Raw genomic sequence first — 20,342 nt, forward strand, 5'->3', positions numbered from 1 at the left:
TTGTTATCAACTTCCAAAATAAGAAAACTGGGCACAGATAAGGTTTAAGAAATGGCAAAAAAGCAACATTTTCTTTATCAATTATCTCTATAGACTCAAGATTGAGGTAGATAGTCTTAGAAAGATAAAACCACAATGGGGACACAGTTGCCTAAGCTTCTTTGAAAAAAAGTAACATTTATATATATCATGGTATTGTAATTAGTTATAGGAAAAGTGACCAAATAGGAGGAGAGATTATGTCACACAAAAGGCACACTTTTATAAAGGGCAAAAAGCTGAAGGATACCAAAAACATAGCAGCTTAATACATAAAGCAAAAACCATTTAGAAATGAAAGAACTTGATTAAAAGGCAATTTTGGTGGGAGATGTCAATGCATCTTTTAGAAGTAAATCAATGTCATAGTCAAGTATCTACATTTGATAGTTCAGTAGAGACCCTGACATCTTTCAACTGCAGAATTCTTTGAATCTATCAACAAACCCTCAACCAAATTTGTTTTTTTTTTTTTTTTTTTGCCATTTAGACTTATCATTGTCATATACCTTGTTCATTTTTGTGGTTTTTTTTTAATTTTTCTTTTTTTTATTTTTTTAATAATAAATTTTATTGTTATATTCCCCATACAATTGCAGCCCCCCCATTCTGACCCCAATCCCTCCCCTCCCGCCCCGCCCCCCAAAAAAGTGTCTCTGGTTCATAGTTTTTTGTTGATTTTGATTTTCACTTTCTTATAGTTATTCATTTTCCTGGTCCCTTATTTAAGTTTTCTAGATTCCTGCTATGAGTGAGACCATCCGGTATTTTTCTTTTTCTTTTTGGCTTATTTCGCTGAGCATGATCCCTTCCAGCGCCATCCATGTTGCTGCAAATTGCATGTGTTTATCTTTTTTGAATGCTGAGTAATATCCCATGGTATATATGTACCACATCTTCTTGATCCAGTCATCTATTTTTGGGCATTTGGGTTGTTTCCAAAGCTTAGCTAATGTAAACAGTGCTGCTATAAACATAGGGGTGCAGGTGTTCTTTGGAATTGATGTTTCTGTGTCCTTTGGGTAAATACCTAGGAGTGGAATTGCTGGATCATATGGAAGCTCTATGTTTAGTAGGTCCAGAAATCTCCACACAGCTTTCCACAGTGGTTGGACCAGTTTGCACTCCCACCAACAGTGCAGAAGAGTTCCTTTTTCTCCACACCCTCGCCAGCATTTGTTGTTGCTAGTTTTTTTAATATGTGCCATTCTCACTGGTGTGAGATGGTATCTCATGGTAGTTTTGATTTGCATTTCCCTGATGGCAAGTGATGTTGAACATTTTTTCATATGCCTGTTGGCCATTTGCATTTCCTCATCAGAGAAGTTTCTTTTTAGCTCTTCTGCCCATTTTTTGACTGGATTATTTTCTTTGTTGTTGTTGAGTCTCATCAGCTCTTTGCAGATTTTTGTGATCAGTCCTTTATCATTAGTGTTGGGTGCAAAAATGTTCTCCCAGTTGGTGGGGTTTCTCTTTGTTTTTGTTATTGTCTCTTTTGCTGTGCAGAAGCTCTTTAATTTGATGTAGTCCCAGCTGTTTATCTTTGCCTTCACTATCACTGCTTTGGGTGATGTGTCTGTAAAGATGTCTTTGATGTGCAAATCACGTAGTGTTTCGCCTATATTTCCTTCTATATATTTTATGGTTTCAGGTCTTATGTCTAGTTCTTTAATCCATTTTGAGTTGATTTTTGTGTATGGTGTGAGGTAGTGGTCAAGCTTCATTCTTTTGCATGTAGCGACCCAGTTTTCCCAGCACCATTTATTGAACAAACTTTCTTTGCTCCAATGCATAGTCTTTGCTCCTTTGTCAAAGATTAGTTGACCATAAATCTGTGGGTTTATTTCTGGATTTTCTATTCGATTCCATTGGTCTGTATGTCTGTTCTTGTTCCAATACCATGCAGTTTTGATGATTATGGCTTTGTAGTATAGTTTGAAGTCTGGGAGTGTAATGCCTCCATTCCCTTCTTTTTTTTTCAGGAGAGCTTTGGCTATTCGGGGTTTTTTGTGATTCCATATGAATTTCATCAATAATTGTTCTATTTCTTTGAAGAATGACATTGAAATTTTGATTGGAATAGCATTGAATCTGTATATTGCTTTTGGAAGAATGGCCATTTTAATAATGTTTATTCTTCCAATCCACGAGCAGGGGATGTCTCTCCATTTCTTTGTGTCTTCTTCTATTTCTTTTAACAGTGTTTTATAGTTTTCTTTGTATAGGTCCTTTACCTCTTTTGTTAGATTTATTCCCAAATATTTGATTTTTTTTGTTTCAATAAAAAAAGGGATGGTTTTTTTGATTTCTTCTTCTTCAGATTTATTGTTTGTGTATAGGAAGGCTACTGACTTTTGCGTGTTGATTTTGTATCCTGCCACTTTACTGAACTGATTGATGAGTTGAATTAGCTTTTCTGTGGAGTTTTTGGGGTTCTCTATGTATAATATCATATCGTCTGCAAATAGTGATAGTTTGACTTCTTCTTTTCCTATTTGGATTCCTTGGATGTCTTTCTCTTGTCTTATTGCCCTGGCTAGGACTTCCAGTATTATATTGAAAAGCAGTGGTGAGAGTGGACATCCTTGTCTTGTTCCAGATCTTAATGGAATTGCTTTCAGCTTTTCACCATTGAGAATGATACTGGCTGTTGGCTTGTCAAAGATGGCCTTTATGATGTTGAGGTATGTTCCTTGTATCCCAAGAATTTCAAGGGCTTTTATCATGAATGGGTGTTGCACTTTGTCGAAAGCTTTCTCAGCATCTATTGATATTATCATATGGTTTTTATATTTCTTTTTGTTGATGTGTTGGATAACGTTGATTGATTTTCGGATGTTAAACCATCCTTGTGCCCCTGGAATGAATCCTACTTGGTCGTGGTGAATTATCTTATGGATACATTGTTGGATTCTGATGGCTAAAATTTTATTGAGGATTTTTGCATCAGTGTTCATTAGGGAGATTGGCCTGTAGTTTTCCTTTTTTGTGTTGTCCTTGTTCGGTTTTGGTATTAGTGTAATGTTGGCTTCATAGAACGTGTTTGGTATTGTCCCTTCCTTCTCAATTTTTTGGAAGAGTTTGTGAAGGATAGGCACTAATTCGTCTCTGAATGTTTGGTAGAATTCATTTGTAAATCCATCAGGTCCTGGGCTTTTGTTTTTGGGGAGGTTTTTGATTATCATTTCAATTTCGCTAATTGTAATTGGTCTGTTTAGGTGTTCTATTTCTTCTTTATCTAGCTTTGGGTGATTGTAGAGTTGTAGGAATTTGTCCATCTCCTCTAGATTGTTAAACTTGTTTCCATATAACTGTTCATAGTAGTTACTGATTATTCTTTTGATTTCTGCTGTGTCCGTTGTGATTTCTCCTCTTTCATTGATGATCCTGTTTATTTGTGCTTTCTCCCTTTTTTCCTTTGTGAGCCTGGCTAGGGGTTTGTCTATTTTATTGATTTTTTCAAAGAACCAGCTTTTGGTTTCATTGATCTTTTGGATTGTTTTTTTAGTTTCAATTTCATTTATTTCTGCTTTGGTTTTTATTATTTCTTTTCTTCTACTGGTTTTGGGGTTTTTTTGTTGTTCTTTTTCTAGATCTTTGAGCTTCGAGATTAGGTTGTTTCTTTGAGTTCTTTCTTGTTTCTTGATGTGAGCTTCTATTGCTATATATTTTCCTCTTATTACTGCTTTTGCTGCATCCCATACATTTAGGATATTGGTGTCCTCCTTGTCGTTCAATTCAAAAAATTTTTTAATTTCTTCTTTGATCTCCTCATTAGTCCAGTGGTCTTCCAGTAGTGTGGTTTTTAATCTCCATGAGGTAGGAAAGTTCCTTGCCTTCTTTTTATGGTTTATTTCTAGTTTGATGCCTTCATGGTCAGAAAAGATGGTTGATATGATTTCAATCTTGGTGTATCTGTTGATGTTTGTCTTGTGCCCCAGTATGTGATCGATCCTGGAGAATGATCCGTGTGCGCTTGAGAAAAATGTGTACTCCGTTTTTTTGGGGTTTAGTGTTCTATAGATGTCTGTTAAGCCCAATTGCTCTAGGTCCTTATTTAGAGCTTTGGTTTCTTTACTTATTTTTTGTCTTGTTGATCTATCCATTGTTGATAGTGGTGTGTTGAAGTCTCCCACTACGTATGTGTTTTCTCTGATGTCTGTTTTCAGAGAGGACAACAGTTGTCTGATATATTTTGGTGCTCCTTCGTTTGATGAGTATATGTTAATGAGTGTTATTTCTTCTTGAAGTATTGTCCCCTTGATCATAATGTAGTGACCATTGGGGTCTCTTTTTATCTTTTTGAGTTTGAAATCTGTTTTATCTGATATAAGTATAGCTGTTCCTGCTTTCTTTTTTGGTCCATTTGCTTGTAGGATTGTTTTCCATCCTTTAACTTTGAGCCTATTTTTATCTTTTGTAGCTAAATGTGTTTCCTGGAGACAGCAAAAGGTCCTCAACCAAATTTGATTGTGAGCTTCAGCAAAAAGAAGATGAAAATAAAAATTTTAAAGTATAGGTTTATAAGGCAAAAACAATCTAATAATAACCCCAATAAACTCTTAAGTAAAAGAGATAAAAATCTTTCCTTAAAAAAATAGGATATAAATATCTAGCTAACCTTGAGAATTGCAGAAATAAAAGTAATATTCAAACTATCCTGAAGACAATGAAAAAATGCTTCAGGCCAAAAACCTATAGGTCATGAAAGAAACTGGCTTCAGTGCAGTTTTTTATAACCATCATACATATAATTACATTTACTATTAATTATATCTGCATTATTATTTCATTACATATATATTTATACATGTGTATATGTATTTACATATTACATGTACTGATATATGATGTATGCCATTACATCATTTATATCCTTTAATATTCATTTTAAGAAACCAGAGCAGAACACAACATCTACCAAAAAATTAAGTGAGAAATTAGAACCTAAAGCTAAAACTAGATAAAAAAAAAAGAATAAAGCTGTGTCTTTTTAAAGATCAGCAAAATGGATATGTTTCATATAATCCTGCCACAGAGCAAAAAAAAAAGAGGGGAAAGAAGTAAAATAGGCAAAACTAAGAATGAGAAGCCGTAGAAAGCAGCAGTATTTAAGGGAATTATACACATACACCTAGGATGATATAAAAAAAAAAAAACCTACTGGCAAATCTTCCTAGAAAAATACAAATTACTAAAATTGACCCAGTAATTGTGGGAGGGTTGAGTAAATCAATTATCACAGGAAGCAGGAAAGGTTATTAAAAAGAAGGCTTCCGAAAGGATCACAGCTGAGTCCTATTTAACACACACAGGTGAGACAATTATGAGAAAACCTGCATTCCCCAAAGGAGCTGCTCAGTTCCCAGAGGCCTGGCCTTTAAGCTGAATTCTTCATTCACACCTTTACCTTAGGGGTGCAAAGCAACAATGAGGCTGGAAGCCAGTCCCCAGGTGAGCAGTAGCCTGCAGCACCTGACTGAGTTTCTAGAAAGTGCAGGTGAGTTTTGGAGGCCTGGGTTTGGTTCCTGACACTCCCTCTGACAAGCTACTTAACCACTTCAAGCCTCAGTTTCCTGAGCTATGAAATGGGGCCAGAGTGGCATCCACTTTGAGAACTCCTGTGTTTACGAGCTGGACAGTAAAGGCAGGCAAAAACTTAGCACCATGCCAAGCACACAATCGGGGCTCAAAATGTGCTCCCCACTGTCATTCATTTCACTTCAACCAAGAAAACCACATCAGCAAAAGAGAGCAGTTGGGCCTCCCTAGTGGCACAAGGGGTTAAGCACAGCACTGTGAAACTATCCATAGCCTCTGCAGCGCGAGTTCGATCCCCCAGCCTGCCAGGGAGCTGCCCACAAGGTGCAGCAGACCTCTCCTGTCTCACCTGCTGCTCCCCTCAGCAGTGTATTTCAGTAGATCTGCCTGCTCTGCTCGCCACTCTGTCTATGGTGAATCTTCTAACACACACACACACACACACACACACACACACACACACACACACACCGCTCTGGCCTACACCCAGTTCTTCAATGCAAAAAAAAAAAAAAAAAAAAAAAAGATGCATTTGAAAAAAAAGTCTTCTTCACCTAGACTTGCCTCCCATTGTTCTCAGATACTAGAGAAAGAAGCTCACTCATTCCAGAAACATACTGTGGACTCCCCCGCCCACACCCCCACCCCCGCTGGGCTTCTAGCAAAGGAAGGGGTCCTGGCAGAGGCAATCGCTACTCCAGTAATGCTTGTGGGCTAGAGAAGAGAGGCAGACAACAAGCCCATTAACATTGAAGCAGGAAAACCCCATTGGCACTGAGCGCAGGGCAGGGATGGAAAAGTGGGTGACCTGGACAGCTGCTTGAGAGTGAATGGTCAAGGGCCAGTAGTGATGAGTCAGCAAAAAGGAAGGAGGAAAGTTCTAGTCAGTCAGTAAGAACTGGGCTAGATATTTGTTCTTGTCTCCTTCACTGCTTTTTAAAAAAAAAAAAAAATTATTTATTTATACAAGAACCAGGGTACAGACCAGATGCATGGAGGGTGAGAGGATCCACAAGAGACAGAGTGGGGAGCAGAACAGGCGGATCCACTGAAATCCACTGCTGAGGGGAGCACTGGGGAGACAGGAGAGGTCTGCTTTGCCATGTGGGTTTCTCCCCGGCTGGCTGAGATGGAACCTGCGCTGCAGAGGCTTCGGACAGCTTCACAGTGTGGCGCTCAACTGCCTGTGCCACCAGGGAGGCACCACTGCTTTTATTTTTTTTTTAAGATTTATTTATTTATGCATGTAAGAGCTGGGGTACAGGCCAGAGGTGCGGGGGGTGGGTGGGTGAGAGGATTCACCAGAGACAGAGTGGGAAGCAGAACAGGCAGACTAACTGAAACACTCTGCTGAGGGGAGCAGCGGGCGAATCAGGGGAGGTCTGCTGCGCCATGTGGGTTGCTCACTGGCCGGGGATCGAACTCGAGCTGCAGTGGCTACGGACAGTTTCACAGGCTGTGTCTTAAGCCCTTGCACCACCAGGGAGCCCCTCTTTCACTGTTTTTTTGTTTGTTTGTTTTTACTGTTTCCTAACTGTGAATTCCCACGCCACGCCAACTACGATTTGATTTTCCCATCCCTTCCACTTCCTCCCTCCTCCTTCCCTCCTTGCTCATGCCACTCGGCTCACCTGAAGACCTCCATCTATCTATGAACACCGAGCCAGCCTCAACACAGAGCTGAAGAAACCTGGCTGAGCTGAGGCACACAGACTAGTAATAGAGCTGCCTCCTCCAGGAGGCCCGTCACCCCCTCCACCAACACTCAGTGCCAACCGGGGTTTCCTGGGAGAGGTGGAGACTTCGCTAGGGTCTCAATGGACGTGCTTCTGGCCACAAACACAGATGTGCTTAGACCAGGGACGCCTGCACTTTCAGTAACTAAGAGCTCACAGAGCTGGGGCAAGAAGAAAACTGTGATGGACCTAGACAGGTTGTGGGGGTGGGTGGGGGTCAGGTGGAGGAGGCAGCAGCTCAGAAGCTGTGGATACTTCCGTCCCCAGAACCTGATTTCTGCTCGCACAGAACAGGAGTATGCTGTTTTCCCCAGAGAATAGCTGAGACTATTAAAAAAAAAATGTTCTTTTAAGGCTTCAGAACGCTAATGACTCTAGGAAGCACGTGTCTCTCCACATCAGCTCTGCACCTTCCTCATTTGCAAGGTTGATAAGAGGGCCAGCATTTGGGATCCTCTGGACATGGGACTTCTTTTTCGTTTCTTTAATAGCTCCAAACCGAAGATTTAATTTTTCTCAATGCATTTTTTTTCTTCCCTCTACAGTTTTAAATCAATTTCAGAATGCCAGTTACTCGTGGCAGATACATTTCAACAATTTTCTATGAAGAGCCCAAAGAAAGACACTGAAATTAGCCAATTTCTTCTGATCACTATAGTTGTGCTAATGGAATTTTTTTTCAATAATTTTCTTAGATTTTTCAATACAATTCTGAAGACCCTGACAAAGTAAAATGTAATTTTTAAGTGATACAAGAAAATACAGAAGGAGATAACTGTCCAAGAGATTTAGGGGAATTGATATGAAATAACTAAAATGATTTGAGGACTTGAATGGGAAGAAATTCTTGTCTCTGTCTCTTTGGAGTAATAATTTGAGATAATGTCTCTATCCCCCTCCAAGAGAATATGGATGAGAAGGAAATCATTTCCTGATATACCACTCTGCTTAGAGGAAAGGTGCTAAAACATTTCGTGTTAGTAGTCTCGAGTGATTTAGAAATCATTTATTCTTGAAGTTTTTGAAACCTGTTAAGTCTCGACATGGGGGAAGAGAGGGAAGGTATATTTACAAGAAAAGACAGTTGCATGCCATGGTGGAAGGAATAGGGGCGACTAGACCGAGGGGCTATTCGACCCTCTCAGGGTCACCAGCTGGCTGTCACCATGCCCACTTCAGTTACTTAGGACACTGATTAAAGGGGGACGGGAGGATTTGCCCAAATCGAAGTTCACCCTAAATAGAAGTGCACCTTCAATAGAAGATAAACTACTAACATGTGCTCCCACTAAGCTCAAGGTGGCCGGAGAGAGTATGGGGAAGAGGATAAGGACAGCACGAGGAGGCTTCTAAGCAAAAGACAGAGAAGACCAGGCCAAAGCAGGAAATCATGGCTGCACCCCAGCGAGCTCCGCTGGCTGGCTCGGGCCATGCCAAGTTCGGCCCTGGAGTTGGGAGCTTCCAAGTTCAGGGCTCAGATTCTCTGCTGCATTGTGTCTTTAAAAAAAAAAATCTCTCTGAGGTCAATTTCATGATGAAATTAACAATGATTTATATGTTGTGACAGATTCGTCTAAAAAACAAACCACTTAAAATATCAGCAGACTAGCTGAGACTTGGGTTTGGGTCCAGTTCCCTGTGACCCTGTTATTTCTCTGCGCCTCCCCACCTCCGTGGTCTTGTTTTATGGCGGCTTCCCAGCCAGGAAAATGAGAGCAGCTGGGAGAAGGAAGAGCATTCCTTCTACCCATTCTAATGCCCCCCCTCATGGAATTTGGGGGACTCACAAGCCTGATTTGATTTTTATCACTGCTATTTTTGTTCTTAATAATAACAGTTGTGCTACAAAAGTGTATTTTGAGGACTACAAATTTTTTGGCAATTAGATTTAGCTTCATTTCTACTTACTTCACCATCGAAGGCAGTAATTTGAAAAATACTCATAACTTTGTAACCCAAACGCCTTATAATAATAAAATAATTGTCATCTCTTTTTCTAAAGCTATTTTAAAGACAATTGGCAATCTTTCTTTCCTATTTCCTTCTCAATTTAGAAGTGGGAGAGTTTCACTTAGAGGTGTTTAAAAGAAAGGGTCAAAGGCAGAAAAAAACAGACATTTCTCACTTATCTTAATGGACTTCCACGAACAACACCAATTGGTTTCTGGTGTGAAAAACAGTCAAGCTTTGTGCACAAGATAGAGAAACTTCATTTACTGTCTTTCAAATTTTAGGAAAATGGCGCAGCTTGGGCTGGAAAAACAATTGGACTGGTTTTGCCAGGGAGGTGTTGTGTGTATGAACTTGTTTGGGTGTTCAATCGTTGACCTTTATCAGATGGGCTGGAGAACATGGATTTGGCAGGTCACGCTGTCAAAGATAAATCTGTGCCTGGTATTTTTCTGCCTACAGAAAAATTATCTTCCCATGTTATCTAAAACTTCATCCTCATCATAACCTGATACATTTTTAATAGTTATTTCTTCAATAATTGTTTCTCGAAAAGCTACTGGTTTTAATAGTAAATCATTTAGAAACTTTGCTGATATCCATGTTACTTCAGTTTTTGCAATTAATTTACTCGGAAATATGGTAATGGTGTCCTTGTTTATTTGCTCTTCCAGAAGGTTGACCTTCTCCCAGGAATCCACAAAAGGAGTCATGCAACGTTCACTTCCATGTAGTGGTGATGTGAGTTTCCAGCCTGTTCTGCATGACATAGAATAAATATGTTTTTCTCCATGGAATCTGTATTTCCTCACATCTCAGTCATATCTCAATCTTATTGCTTTAAATTATGACTACTTTTCTTCACGTGACAAACATGTGATGAAACTGAAGAATATAAACCAAAGGGTAGTGGAGAAGTTGCTAAATCTAGATCCTTCATAGAAAGAACATCTTTAAAGACAAGGGAATGGGGCAGATAGCACCTACACAGCAGAGGGAGCCAGATCCAACCCTAATGTTTCATGAAAGCCCAGATGTGCCGAGTTTCCTTTGAGTTCACTCATTTTTGCTCTTTTTGTTGTGTTGACTATTCTTTCATTGCCTTAACTGGTCGTTCTCCAGAGAATGGATGCTTTGTTTTAGATGAGATCCATAAAACATACACAATCAAAACTTCTGCTATGACTTGTTCTTGTGTCATTCCCGAATTGTTCCATGTATAAGGCCTTTCTCCTCATCAAGACTGTCACCTCTTTGACTATGACTGTACGTGGGGCCACCTAACCGAGATCTGAGGACAAGGTGAGACCTCTACCAGGAAATGAATGTAATTGAACAAAAGAGGAAAACAACCTAATTCTTAGGTCAGCGAGCGTTTAATAGTCCAAGAAACTGCACTGAAACTTCAACCAGTATGGACAATTAATGTCAAAACAAAACAAAACAAACCCCTGAAGCCTAAAGCACCAATTCTTTTGAGGGAATAAAGTCAAAAGTCTACACTTGTTAAGTTCTTCCAGATAAACAGAACAGTGCTAGCACTTAGTTTCCAGAAATCTCTCCTAGTGGTGACAGAAGAAAAGTCCTTGAAAGAAAAGCGATGAGTAGATCAAGGTGAATGGGGTTTGGAGGTCCCTAGCCCACATAAAGATCTACTGACTCGTTAATTAATTCGCTGGTTAATTTCTAAACCACCTTCCTACTATAAGAGACACAACCTCAGACACCATGTGTCCAGGCACCATATAAGCACTCTTGTTCTGCTACCACCTGTAATTAATAATCACCAAAAAGGAAAGACTCACATAGATGTGTTCAAGAGCATGCAGCCGCATCCCACCTAGACTGGCTCAAGCCCTCTATGGAATCGATGAGAATGATGAGACTTGGATAGTTAAAGAGACTTCCCGAAGGTTATAGTGATTTTGAAGCCAAAGCATTCCTAGAACCAGTTCTCCTGAGTCATACTCCAGGCATGCTTGCCATGACATAGAATAAACAATGACCTAATTTACTAGCTGCGTAAAGTTTAACAAGAATTTTCCATAGAAGCATGGAAACACTCCACTTTTTTTTTTCTTAAAATACAGGCTCAAGAGTTTTAAAACTATTCTCTGCAACTAACTGAAAGCAACTGAGGATCGGAGCAGTGGCTACACATTTCCTCTCTGATTCCTGTACTGGGACTGAGGACTCCTCAAAAGAGGAAGCTTATTTCCTCACGCCCATCGCCTCTGGCTGCTACCACCCAATCAGCTGTGATCTTCTCTGATTTTTGTCAGGACCATTTCATGGGTTGAAGTGGGCCAATTTCATGGATTGACATTAACTAGCTGAATCAGTTGCATGGATTTGCTGACACAGACATGAAGGATGAGGCGGCAGGAAGAATCAGCAGCAGAGGTTCCTGGCGATACTGGCACAGACTTTGAGCTCAGCTCAAGACCCTCACAGGCCAGGGTTTGAACTCCAAATGCTGATCGAGGACAAGTTATTTAACCTCCGTTTCCTTCCCTTTTAAAATGGTGCCAACCCCAGGGGCTGGTGTGGACACGAAATCTCTCAGAGGGAAGGATGCTAAGAAAAATAAGTCAGAGAGACAAGGACAGATACCTGATGCTTTCACTCTCGTGGAGGAGAGACAAACAAGACCAAGGAAGAGATGAAATTAAACAGAACAAACCCTGGTCATCTGACTGCAGAACTGAGACAACCAGAGGAAGAGGGTGGAAAATAAAGCGGGAAGTGGCCCAGTGGGCTGTAGTGGAGGATTATTGGTGTTTGGTGGGGGGCTTGTTGTGGTAATACACCTGTAAAGAGGTGTGAACCTGTATGCTGTATCAAATGCAGTGTTGCAAACCAGTGATATTTCAGTAAAAAATACAATTTTTAAAACTTCATTTTGGCATTCAAGAAAAATAATCAGTTCTCAGTGAGTATTAACCATGATTGCTACTGCCCAGTAAATAAGTGGAGCTGTGTTACTGCCCACAAGCTATTTACTAACAGCGACAGAAAGTTTGTCAGGGGTGCAGCGTGACTAATCATCGCCCTGTCCACACCAGTAAGGCTAGATTAATTGCTAAAACACCGAAATAATTGCACCCCAGTTGTTTAAGAGCCACTAAGGGGGTGCCCTTCCTGCCCCCGAGGCTGCCCTGGCCCCTCCCCCAGAACAGCTTCCTCCGATCTCACTCCACCCAACAACCTAGGGTTAGCACCCGGCAAGGGGTCAGGGGAGACGCCAGGACCTGCGATGCGCTTCTGACTGGAATCCAATTGGTTGGTGTTCAGCTAGGCAGGCTGTGCCCACAACTATTTTAAATACGCGTTGTGTTTAAAAATAATTGGGTGACATTCAGCAGCCTTAAGAATATATATACCTGTGCTAGAGGGATCCTTAAGAGCGGAGGTGGAAGCCACGTCCACAAGACCAAGCAAGGTAAATGCTTTTGAAACCTTTCTACTAATGAGGAAAAGTCTTCTTCTTTCCCTAAGAGGCAACCCCTCGGCAGGAGACATGCCTTGGGGCATGGAATGCAGCCTGGACCTCAGCCCCCACATACCTTCATGGGGACACCCCATTACAAGGTATGCTCCCGGACAGCAGCTACACAGCAGCTCCCCACCCCAACCCCTTCAACACATACTCCAGAGCAGAAGCAGTGTTAAGTTGCAAGATCTTTGTAAGAAGACAAAGGAACTTGTGTCTTTTCCCAAGATATCTACATGGGGTCGTTTGAATATCAAATATCAAGCGGTTATAACTCTCTTACTTTCTACACACACATTGTGCTCAGTGCCTCTTGCACCAGCTCTTATACAGTCACCCCAGGACTGGTCAGTTTTTACTTCACATGAGAATCACAACTTTTACACAAAGTTATTGATGCCTGGGTCCAAGCCCACTTCAATTAAATCCCCATGTTTGGGAGAGAAGGTCAAGCTTTCACGTGCACCTCCAAGCTCATCAGGGATATGTTTAATGTGCAATCACATTTAACCCACTGTCCTGAAGTCACTACAGCTATCACTTAGAAATAAGGCAGTGAGGGGCTCCCTGGTGGCGCAGTGGGTTGAGCGCAGTGCTGTGAAGCTGCCCGCAGCCTCTGCAGTGCCGGTTCGATTCCCGGCCGGCCAGGGAGCTACCCACACGGCGCAGCAGACCTCTCCTGTCTCACCCGCTGCTCCCCTCAGCAGTGTTTTCAGCCCGTCTGCCTCTTCTGCTCCCCACTCTGTCTCTGGTGAATCCTCTCACCCTCCCGCCCTCTGGCCTGTACCCCAGTTCTTGTATAAATAAATCAATCTTAAAAAAAAAAGAAAGAAAGAAGGCAGCGAACTGGGGCTTCTGTGTGTATGTTAGTGAGTTACTCTTTTCATTTTTCTTTATAAACTTACTATGAGCAAAATATATATACAAGGGTCTACATAACATGTATGTATGTTTTTTAAAATGACCAAAGGAAAAAGAACATCCCAAATACAGCCCACTTGGTTACAAACTGGGGCATTTTCAAAGCCTACTCTTTTGCACCCCATATCAACACCCTTAACTTCTCCCTGGCCAGGTAACCGTACTCTGGATTTTGCTTCTCTCCTTCCTTTCTTTGTCTTTATGACTTTTTCATCAATGTGTGAACTTCTAAGTGAAATACAAATTATTTCTGTCTATTTTCACTTTGTTATGACTGGATTCCTACACCACGAGTTCTTCTGAGTCTGCCTATTTATTGCTCTAATTTTTGTTTTCATGAGTTTTGGATAGCTTTTATTTAATTCCCACAGCTCCACTGAGGAGGATTTGATGAGGACTCTGAGGCATGAAAGGAAAAATAGGTTGACCAAAGCTGCCCACTAAGAGTGCAGAAATGGAATCAGACCTAGATCTCCACATCCCAAAGCTGAACCACTGAACTACTCTGTCTACACTTGCAGCAAAATCATCACATGGTATAAGCACAGTCACTAGATCGCAAAGCTGAGAGTGAAGAGACACAAAGGATGCCCCCGCCAGGTCCCAATGTGTGGGGGGCGCTGGTGTTGTCAGAGCATCGGACCGTCCCACGCAAAATTTATTGCAAATTTCACATCTTCCCATAAAGTGGGTTATTTCACCCGTCAGCTGCATGTATAGAACAGACCTTCACTCTGATGTCTTTGAAGCTAGCCAACCCCAAGTGCTAAACTGATACTTGCAGATATGCCTATTATAAGAAGACATTAATGCATAAGTACTAGCAATGCTCTTATTCCTGATCCCACAGTAAATAAAAATGTCTTTCCCGCAGCAACCGTGAGAAGCCATGTGTTCTCTTAAAGACCCACGAGGCCCGACAGCTCCTTTTGCTTCTCTGCCTGTCGCCTCCTTCGTTGGCTTACATGATCGGCCACAGTCGCTTTGAAATTTAAGGGCGAACACGATGAGCTGATGTGTATGTCGCACACATTGTTATTCTATGCCTGTCTGTTGTTGAGAGCCACACTGTAAACATTGAGACTGCTACTGCTTTGAACAGAAAGCTGTGGATGAGGCTGGAGTGTTACCAAGGAACACGTTTGCTTTCATGAATCACTCCCACCAAGGACCTAACCCCCAAATTTTGCATACAGCTAGGACTAGGGGCTCCTTTTAGAGGCTGGTTCATAGCCTCCTTAGACAAACCTGAACACCAATTAATTCCGTAGCCAGAGGGACTCAGTGGCGAAAAGGTTGGGCACACTTGTGACACCGGGCAAACAAATGGAAAACCATTTCATGAATGGGAACTTGCAGGATGAACTGTGGAGCCAGAAAAGTGGGGAGGTTGATTCCATGCAGGAAAGACTTGCTGCCGGGACTGAAGCGCCTGGGGTTCTAGCTCCCCCTCTACTAGGTGAGTGGGAGCCTCGGCATTTCTCCTGGCGGGCACCATGGGTTCCCTTTAGCAAGCCTTAGGCTGGCCATCTTGAGGAAAGCCTTCTGTGGCCACTCTCTGCATAAATGCAATATAATCCTCAGGGTATTTAACCCTGGATTTAGATCCAGGCTCTGTGGTCTTAGTTTGACTTATATTCTTCAAGCCCAGTTTTACTTATCTGTAGAGTAGGAAAAAAATCTTCTTTAACCTCAGGATGAGATAATAAGTTTAATGCCCTTAGAACAGAGCCCATCACATAGTAGATGCTTAGTATATGATATCTAATATTTTTTAAATAAAATATTAAGTGAACATAATATTTATAAATTTCTATTTAACACTGGCATCTAACATTTATATGGAGTGGAAAACAATGCAAGTGATTGTATAGTCCTTAGAAATGTGTAGTCCTTAGAAGAGAGTTTTTCAAATAAAGAGGATCAACAATTTTTTATTAAATAAGGAATACTACTAGGCATGATTTTAATAAAAGCAGCAAATGAGAGTGTTGATTGTGGTTGTGTGGGGGGTGAGGATTGTTAAACACTTAGATTTAGAGCTCAAAAGTGCAAGAGGGGGAAAGGACTTCAGAATGAGTAAGTACTTTTGTAGGTCATCTCATTTACAAGAGAGAAAATATTTAGAAAAACTGAAAAGGTCAAACTAACCTGAAACCCAATTTTATTGACATAAGTTAAAGTTACCTTTAGTGTGTTTCATCACATCAAAATCAGAACCATCAACAAATATTTACTGAGTGTCCACTGTATTCAAGACACTGCCCTGTGGGCTGCCTCTGGTGTTACGTGATGCAGAGAATTGCTAAGAATTACATAGTATGGGACAATCAGGCCTTGCATGCTTAAAATCTAGTTGGGGAGATGGAATATAGCATAAAAATCAAACTGGGGGGGGAAAGTTAGTTTAAAAATTAGCTTGGGCCTCCCCGGTCGCGCAGCGGTTGAGCGCTGGGATGCGAAGCTGCCCGCAGCCTCTGTAGCACCGGTTCAATCCCCAGCTGTTCCCCGGCAACCAGCGAGGGTCCCACATGGCGCGCAGACCTCTCCTGCCACCTGCTGCTCCCCTCAGCAGTGTATTTCGTCAGTCTGCCTGTTCTGTTCCCCGCTCTGGCTCTGGTGAATCCTCTCACCCTCCCATGCTTCTGACTGTACCCAGTGCCTGTATAAATAAATAAATAAATCTTTAAAAAAAAAAGATAAAAAATTAGCTTACAAAATTTTCGATTTTTGGATGTTTCTATAATGTGCTAATACTGAAAAAATATTTTAAAGCATGAAGAGTCAATTGAGGGAAAAGAGTAAACAATTCTCTAGTCATCATGAATTTTTTACCAATAACCTCACAAAAGATAATAGATTGAATTATCATAAATATCACTGACTTGAGGAATTATTATAGAATTTTGAAAATGTCAATATCCAACTGTTCTTTACATACAAAACCAGAAATTCTAGAAGGTTCAACTTTCACTTCAGTGAGCTTTTTTTAAATAAAATGTTAAATGAACATAATATTTAAAAGAACATAATATTTATAAAATTTAATATAATAACATAATATTAATTATGTTACATAATATTATATATTATATTATAATAACATTATAATATATTGTATATTATATTATAACATTATATTATAATAATGTAATATTAATTATGTTACATAATATTAATTATGTTACATATTAATTATGTTAACATAACATTTAATATAATAACATAATATTTATAAATTTCTATTTAACACAATCAATAATTATTGATTTCTGTATGGCACATGTTCTTTCTACTATAAACTGCTTTCTTCTTCTAGGGCCTTTTCAGACTTGAGGTAAATTTGGGGAGGGAAAAAACTTGCATAATATATGAACTCAGAGATTGAAAAAAGATGCTCAGTGATACAGAAAATTTTGCCCAAAACCCCAGCCCACCCTGCTATGCAGCCATAGCATCTACCAATCAGATATAAGTATAATTTCCCCACAAAAAAGCAGTTTTGCTTGGAATGGTCTGCAGATGTTGAGCATCTGTCTCTATTCACCTCTACGATGTGAGGTGAACGTCTATGAATACAATTGCCATGCAAAATATGTGTCTTTGCCACAGACAGTAAAGTATTTCAACATAGTACAATAAAGTTGTATTTAAAGTCCATCTCTTCTTTTTTTTCATATTGAGTCTACCCATTCTGTTTTTTTTTTTTTCAAATGAGATCCACAGAGGATAAATTACTGACTTAATGATTAACTTATAATCTCACAGCTAAGAGTAGAAGGGTGAGGACTGCAGGCAGAGTCTTCCAACAGAAAAAAAAGTACTACATGGTTATCAGAGAACAATTCACATCACACCCATTTCCAGTAGACTTTCTAACAGATAAGAGAAGATGGATAGATTCAAGGTGAGTAGATAAATTGATAGATGATAGATAAGTGGATGGATAGATGGATGATAGATAGATGGATGGATGATAGACAAGAAGTAATATACACATATTCATTAATTACCTAGATGCATCAAGATATACATCACACTATTTTTGTAATTTAAGTCAGTGTGACCCAGACAAAGCATCAGATAGAAAAACCGGCTGTGTGCTTGGAGCAGATGCTACAAAAGAAACTGACAGGTCATGAGCTGATGAAGGGAACAGGCTGCCCACGGCAAGTTCCTGTCTGCCTCCTAACACCTTAGTCTTATTCGAAATGCACCTCCGAATTGCCTCTCTCCAGTGAGACTTGGTATTCCTCCCTCAGCTTGTGTGAACGCACATTTATGATTGTTTGTGTTTATCATGTTGGGTTCTTGAACATAATAATGATTAACATCTGTTGAGCCCATACCAGATGCCAGGGGCTTTCTACCTGTGGACTTATTTAATCCTCACAACTACCCCATGAGACAGGCATTACTTTTAGTTCCATTTTACTGCTGGCCATCATAAAGATGCTTTGCCCAATATTTACGCAGCTAGAAAGTGGTGAATAGGACTCAGAACAGTATTTCAAAGCCCAAGCTCTTAACCTCCATGTAAAAGGACCTCCCTAAATGCTGGTGCCCCGGGCTGGCCATCAAATGACACTTAACCCTTTCCAATTTCATGGAAACTTCAGAATAGCTTTAAATTATTATACATTCATTCATACATTTATTCATTTAAAAACATTTATTCAAGAAATTGCTACATTCCATCTCAAATGAAGTAAAAATTCAACTATCAGAGAGATAGTACATCTCAAGAACTCAGAGTCCAGCAGAGGAGACAGATACATAAATAACTATAATACAATGCAATGCAATCAAAGCAATGGAAAATACACCATGTTCCCCTCTTCTCAACAAATTTCCCCTATTTCTTTACTAGTTACCTAGTTTTAATAACTTTCATAACTACATTTTTGTAGCTTTTTTTATTATATTCTCTGTATCAACCTAAAAAATAGCAAATTTGTTAAAGAACCAACAAAAATTTGATCATGAAAGCTAGTATATTTCTAGTCTTAATTTTTTTCTTTTTTGCTTTTTTTTATACAATGCTGAAGGACATTACTTTAAATATCCCAAACATCATCACCTTGGGAAAAAAAAAAAAAAGCTGTTCTGGAAGAAAATATTTGCAAAAGCCAGAACTGGTTAAGGACTATTATCCAAAACATGCAAAGAACACTTAAAAGTCAACAACAAGAAAACAAACAACCCAATTTAAAAATGAGCAAAAGGTCTGAAAAGACACCTCACCAAAAAAGATATACAAATGGTCTATAAGCATATAACAAAATGCTCAACACTAAATGTCATTAGGAAATTGTAAATTAAAGCATCAATGAGGCACCACCACAAATCTATTAGGATGATCAAAATCTGCAACACTGACATCACCAAATGCTGACAAATGTGGGAGCCACAGGAACTCTTGTACACTGCTAGTGGAATGCAAAATGGTGCAGCCCCTTTGGAAGACAGTTTGGCACCTTGTCATAAAACTAAACACACCCTTACCAAGTGATCCAGCAATTATGCTTCTTGGTATTTACCCAAATGCATTAAAAACTGATGTCCACGCAAAAACTTGCATGAGGAAGTTTATAGCACCGTTATTTATAGTTGTAATGAGATGGAAGAAACCAAGTTGTTCTGCAAGCAGGTGAGTGGATTTATAAACTGAGGTAAACCAGACAATGGAAAATTATTCAGAATTTAAAACAAAATGAGCTATCAAGCCATGAAATGACATGAAGGAATCTTACATGAATATTAACAAGTGATAGAAGTCTATCTGAAAAGACTACATGCTGTGTGATTCCAACTCTGGGACATTCTGGGGAAAAAACAAAATTATGGAAACAGTAAAAAAAAATAAAGGTCAGTGTTTCTCAGGGATTAGGGAAGTGGGTGGGATGAATTGGCAGAGCACAGAGGGTTTGTACAATAGTAAAATTGCTCTGTGTTACGCGATGATGATGGATACATGCCACTAACATATTTTTCAAAAGCCACAGAATGTAAAACACCAAGAGTGAGCCCTGTAAGGTAAACTAAGGATTCCAGGTAATAATATAAGGTAGGTTCATCATTGTAGCAAATGCAGCTCTTTGGAGCAGTATTTTGATTGATGGTATGCTATGGAGGGGACTGGGGGGGAAGAGGAAGTAATTGGGAAATCTCTGGACTTTTCACTCACATTTGTCATGAACTTAAAATCAGTTTTGTTGTGAATCTAAAACTACTCCTTTTGAAAAGTCTGTTCTTTGAAAAGTTGTTCATTCAAAATTGATTTTGTCTTGTTTACGGATTAAATGTGTATTTCCCCTGAAGATTCTCAGTACTCCCCAATGTACAAACCACTCGATTAATTTCATCTAATTCAGTGACTAATGTGTGTATGTGGAGAGGGAAGCTGAGTCATCAAGACACAATAGAGCATGATCTATGCCCCTAAGTTGTCCCAGGCAGCAACAGTTAAGCCACCTGTCACATCTATTCAACAGCCACAGTACAGGCCCACAGTCCTCCAACTACCCTAGAGTGCATGCTATTTAGTCAACCTCTTAGCCCTCTCTTAAAATAACTGAGTCCTTCCTCTACCCTTCTTACTAATCACGTTTTAGAAAAATACCATTAGGATGCCATTGGCACTGACAATTTTCAAATAAAAC

The 20,342-nt window shown here is 39.9% G+C and overlaps 1 protein-coding gene across 1 annotated transcript in view; it reads right to left on the reverse strand.

Annotated features, from left to right (window-relative positions):
* Positions 1 to 4,370: 4,370 nt before the first annotated feature.
* The window catches only part of CCDC170 (coiled-coil domain containing 170), a 112,566-nt gene continuing 96,594 nt past the window's right edge, over positions 4,371 to 20,342 (reverse strand). Inside the window, exon 11 of the mRNA XM_054697955.1 lies at positions 4,371 to 4,516. Within this exon, the coding sequence (XP_054553930.1) occupies positions 4,496 to 4,516 (21 nt within the window). The 3' untranslated portion in view covers positions 4,371 to 4,495. The remainder of the gene's footprint in view (positions 4,517 to 20,342) is intronic.

Source organism: Talpa occidentalis, unplaced genomic scaffold (genome assembly GCF_014898055.3).
Source record: "Talpa occidentalis isolate TD23 unplaced genomic scaffold, MPIMG_talOcc4v2.1 talOcc4.2, whole genome shotgun sequence".
Lineage (NCBI taxonomy): Eukaryota > Metazoa > Chordata > Mammalia > Eulipotyphla > Talpidae > Talpa > Talpa occidentalis.